Source organism: Triticum urartu, chromosome 7 (assembly GCF_003073215.2).
Source record: "Triticum urartu cultivar G1812 chromosome 7, Tu2.1, whole genome shotgun sequence".
NCBI lineage: Eukaryota > Viridiplantae > Streptophyta > Magnoliopsida > Poales > Poaceae > Triticum > Triticum urartu.
In genome coordinates this window covers 450,976,231-450,981,289 of record NC_053028.1, presented here as the reverse complement: position 1 = coordinate 450,981,289, position 5,059 = coordinate 450,976,231, and the positions used below count along the sequence as shown (strand labels likewise).

General features: G+C 62.1%; 1 protein-coding gene across 1 annotated transcript; it reads left to right on the top strand.

Annotated features, from left to right (window-relative positions):
- Window positions 1–258: 258 nt before the first annotated feature.
- LOC125519987 (protein IQ-DOMAIN 17-like) lies at window positions 259–2,617 on the top strand. The gene is made up of 5 exons (XM_048684765.1): window positions 259–596; window positions 734–1,036; window positions 1,130–1,408; window positions 1,502–1,648; window positions 1,735–2,617. The coding sequence occupies exons 1-5, from the start codon at window positions 468–470 to the stop codon at window positions 2,512–2,514; spliced, it is 1,638 nt and encodes a 545-aa protein (XP_048540722.1). The 5' UTR covers window positions 259–467; the 3' UTR covers window positions 2,515–2,617.
- Window positions 2,618–5,059: the final 2,442 nt, after the last annotated feature.

Sequence of the window (5,059 nt, the reverse complement as noted above, 5' to 3'; positions counted from 1 at the left end):
CTCATCATCGCACCCGAACGGATTAGACAAACGGCTCAAAAGGCTTTCCCCCGGGGCTCCACCCCATCGTAACGTTCACCCACCAGGACCCTACCCACCCCACCACAGCATGGGGAAATGGCACTGGCCCCACCTGTCAGCGAGTGAGCAACTGGTAGCAGCAGTGCCGACGGCAGCACAGTCTTCTTCACTCCACTCATCCACTCCGCTCCCCTCTGCTGCGCGTCTGCTGCTAAAATGGATGCTCCACATAAAAGACGCAAGGGAGGGCGCGTGAGTCATCAAACCCCCCACTGCCCGCGCCAGCCAGCCGCGGCAATAATAATAACTCGGCCGCCTCCTGCCATGCCGCACGCTACCACGCTAGGATCGAGTAGCTCGTAGCGTAGCCGTGCGAGGGAGGGAGGGAGGTGGGTCGATGCCCGCGGCCGTGGAGCGACAGCAACCGCGAGCCGGTGGTGTTCGCCATGGGGAATAAGAAGGGCGGGTCGTCGTGGCTCACCGCCGTCAAGCGGGCCTTCCGCTCGCCGTCCAAGGAGGACAGCCCCAAGAAGTCTGCACGCCTCCGCGAGGACCCTGACGCCGACGAGGACAAGGTCGTCCCCTACCCTTCCCCCGTTTCTTCTCTCAATGCATCTCCTCTCTGGCCGTCCTTCTCGGCGTTCGATTCTTGGTTAGTCCTTACGAGTTAATGCATGACTGACGCTGTGTCTCGTGCGCTCGCACCGCGCAGACCAAGAGGGAGAGGAGGAGATGGCTCTTCAGGAGATCCTCGTCCCCGTCTCCGTCTCCGGCGTCTGCCCCCGCGCCGCCGGAGCAGCAGCAGTCGGCGGCGAGGTCCGCACCTGCACCCGCTGTGACGGACGAGCAGCGTCACGCCATCGCGCTCGCCGTGGCGACCGCGGCGACGGCCGAGGCTGCCGTGGCCACGGCGCAGGCGGCGGCCGAGGTCGTCCGCCTGACCCGCCCCTCCCCCAGCTTCGTGCGGGAGCACTACGCGGCCATCGTCGTGCAGACCGCCTTCCGTGGCTACCTGGTAGCTAACTGCCTGCAATGGCTGCGCCTAGCTTGCCGTCGATCTCATTCTCCCTCGAGGTGTTTGCCGTAACGCGTTTCTGCCCTTGCACAGGCGAGGCGTGCTCTGCGCGCGCTCAAGGGGCTGGTGAAGCTGCAGGCACTGGTGCGCGGGCACAACGTGCGGAAGCAGGCCAACATGACGCTGCGGTGCATGCAGGCGCTGGTGCGCGTCCAGGCGCGGGTGCGCGACCAGCGGATGCGACTCTCCCAGGAGTCCCTGTCCGCCGCCGGTGCGGCCGCCTGCGGCAGCAGCAAATCCTCCTACAGCGTTGACACATCCGCTTTCTGGGACTCCAAGTACACCCAAGAATACGCGGAACGCCGCTCTGTGGTCCGTCTCTACCAAACCAGCATTCGCATCTGTCGATCTCGTGGCGCCGCTTGTTAGTACAAGTTTGATGGTGATGGATTGATTGGGTTGCAGGAGCGGTCGCGAGACGGCAGCAGCTTCGCCGCCGAAGACTGGGACGACCGGCCGCGGACGATAGAGGAGATTCAGGCGATGCTGCAGACGAGGAAAGACGCTGCTCTCAAGCGTGAGAGAGCGCTCTCATACGCCTTTTCTCATCAAGTAAGAAACTCAGTGCATTTGAAGTTTTGACAAAAAATGTTATAGCTGTTCGATCTTATTGTTTGATGTTGTGTGTTGGCTTAAAGATTTGGAGGAACCCCGCGCCGTCAGTCGAGGAGGAGATGGACGTCGACGGGCAGCCGCGCTGGGCGGAGAGGTGGATGGCGTCGCGCGCGTCGTTTGATACAAACAGGAGCAGCGCCCGAACTGCCGCGGCGGCAGCAGCTGCGGCACCAGGGCGCGCGTCCACGGACCACCGCGACCAGGTCAAGACGTTGGAGATCGACACCGCGCGGCCATTCTCCTACTCCACGCCTCGCCGGCATGCCCCGCCGTCGCAGCACGGGAGCGGCTCGCCGATGCACCGTGCGCACCACCAGGCTTCTGTCACGCCGTCACCGGGGAAGGCGAGGCCACCGATCCAGGTGCGCTCCGCGAGCCCGCGAGTGGAGCGCGGCACAGGAGGTGGAGGGGGAAGCTACACGCCGAGCTTGCACTCCCAGCGCCACGCGTCCTCCGGCTCGGCGGTCCCGAACTACATGGCGGCCACGGAATCTGCGAAGGCACGTATCCGCTCCCAGAGCGCGCCACGGCAACGCCCTGCAACCCCGGAGCGCGACCGGCCACAGACGGCCTATAACCCCGCCGGAGGAAGCGCCAAGAAGCGGCTGTCGTTCCCCGTCCCTCAGGACCCGTACGGCGTTGGGTACGCGCAGAGCCTGCGGAGCCCGAGCTTCAAGAGCGCGACGGGGCGGTTCACCTCCGAGCAGCGGTCCACCGTGTCTTCTCTGTCGTGCGCAGAGAGCGTCGGCGGGGAACCAGTCTCCCCGTCGTCCACCACTGACCTCCGCCGCTGGCTCCGTTGAGTTGAGCCGCCGGCGAGGTGTTCGTTGTAATACCTGCGTTGCTAATTTTCTCGTAATCTCCTCGGAGAAAAACGACCTTCTCGTAATCTATTTTTTTGCTGCCTTTTGGTGTCATTCTGTGCGGTGGGGCTTGAGTGTCAGGGCGCAGGCTGTAAAGGGCAGTTCGTTAGTTGGGTCCTGTTGGAGTTCGGAAAAGCGGTAAAAGCGCTGGCTTTTCGCGCCTTGCGTGGATACAACGGGAGATGCTTAGAAAAATAAACCGGATTTTTTTAAAACACCGATGTCTATTTTTATAGAAGAGACGCTTAGTTAAGCGTTTATCTTATACAAATAAGTACCGGTGCTTAAGAAAAGTCTGGTTTATTTTTCTAAGCACCTTTCTTAAGCACCTTTCATTGTATAAGGCCTTAGAGCAACTACCCAGCAATACATGTAGACTCGTAAAATTCCGGCGAATATGCGGGCTCGGTCCAATTTTCCGATCAAAACAGAGCTCGCATACTCGCTCGGCCCGCAAATTTTTTTGCCGTGGCCCGCAAACCGCACGCCCCGACCGCTATATCTGCGGTTCCGTGATTCGTTTGCGGATCCAAACCCTATCTCCCGCCACCACCGAGTCACGCAATTCCCTTTCCCCTTCTCCACATTTCTCGCCGCCGGTGACCACCCGCCCCACCTCCAACCGCCATGTGGGGCCGAATGTGGAGCTCCCGACGCGGCACCGACAGCAGATCCGGCGGCGGAAGGGACCCGGAGCGCGAGCGGCGCGTCCGGTCGGACTGCGCGAGGAAGCGCGGGGCCCGGAAGTGGACCAAGCACGGCCTGTCGCTGCCGGCGAGCTTCCAGCGGAGCAAGACCGATGAGTACGACCGCCGGCGCGTGTCCTCCGCGAGATCTTCGTACGCCGGGAGCTCCTCCTCCGGCATGGGCCTTCTCCCCGTGAAGAGGGAGTGGTCGGAGGACGAGGGGGAGCCGGAGGAGCCGGGCGCATTCACCTTCATCCTCGTGAAGGAGGAGCCCGCTCCGCTCGGCCGCCGTGGAGTCGTCGGGCCGGAAGACTACGTCGACACCGTTGCGGCCGCCATCGCCGAGCGGACCGTGTGCGAGAAGGCGGAGCACCGGCGCCACGCCGAAGAGCTTGAAGCCCTTCAGTGGCGGGAGGCGGTCGCCGCCAAGGAGAAGGAGGATGAGTGGCGCCGCATCCGCGAGGAGCAGGCGGCGAAGTACGTCGACATGTGCAGCTTCGGCGAGGAGGATTGAGCGTCCTTCTCCACGGCGTTGTCCATTTGCCGTGACCTCGCCGCCGTCAGATCCGACCCCCTCTAGTACTAGTTAACATAGTATGTAGTATGAACAATGCTTGTAGTTTGTTGATCATCTATGTAGTATGTGATAAACTATGTTTGTGCAATTTCTCCTACTAAAGTGTTTTTTAATTATGCAGGTTTAGATACGGTTTCTGTTCGGACGCGGTAGTTTTCGACCCGCAAACGCGATCTTCGTGAAACCGCAAACGCGTTTTGCGGGTCAAGTTTTCGTGGGGTCTGCTAGAGTTGCTCTTAGAGCATCTCCAGCTGTTGGCCCCCAGGGGGCGCATAAAAACGCCGTCTGGGGACGAGCCGACGCTAAAAATCGGCGTGGGGGCTTTCGGGTTCCTAGCAGTTGGCATTAGGGGCGCCCCTAGAAGGCGGTTTAAAAAAAGGAATTTGGCTAAAGTTCGATAAACTGGACAAAGATTCGGCTAAAGTTCGGCGAACATGATATTACATAACAAAGTTTAATAAAAAACAGACGCACTGCCACTACGGGCCGAAGAACGCACTGAGCGCTGCAAAGTCGCCGACGTCACCGCCATCCCCGTCGTCGTCCTTATCCTCTTTGACGCGGCCGCCGCTGCTGGACCCCTGCCCGGCGTCGCCCTGGCGGACCGGCGGCGGCGCGTCATCATCGCTGTCGTCATCGAGGACGACAACGCCTCCCTCGTCGCGGCCACGACGGTGAACTGCTCGTACGCGTGGCACTGGCGCTCCAGCTCCGTCCGCGCACAGTCTTCGCGCGCCCACTTCAAGGCCGCTGCGTCGTCGAGCTCCTCCTTCACGCGTGTCGGCGAGCCCTGGCTCCGTCTTCATGACTGCGAGCCCTGGCTCCATCTTCACGGCGGTGAGCCCCAGCTCCGTCTTCGGTTTGACATAGCGGGGAGGAGCCGAGGAGGAGGCGTGCCCGCCGCCCTCGTTGATGACGATGCCGATGATGTGGGTGCGTCGGCCGAGCGGCGTCTCCGCCGCGGGCTCGGCCTTGACGCCGAACACCGCCGGCGAGCTGGAGGAGTGGGAAGAGGAGCGGGAGGAGTGGGAGGACAAGGACGAGAAGGAGGAGGAGCCGAACCTCCTGGGCATCCATTACCCGACGCTCCGGCGGGGGACTGGGGCGGCGGCCGCGGCAGGGTATGTAAGCGGCGGGTCGGTGCCGCCTTCGAGGTGTTGGAGAACCTCGTGCAGCATGCGGCTGCGGATGCCCTACCACAGGTGGCGTCCCTCGCTATTCT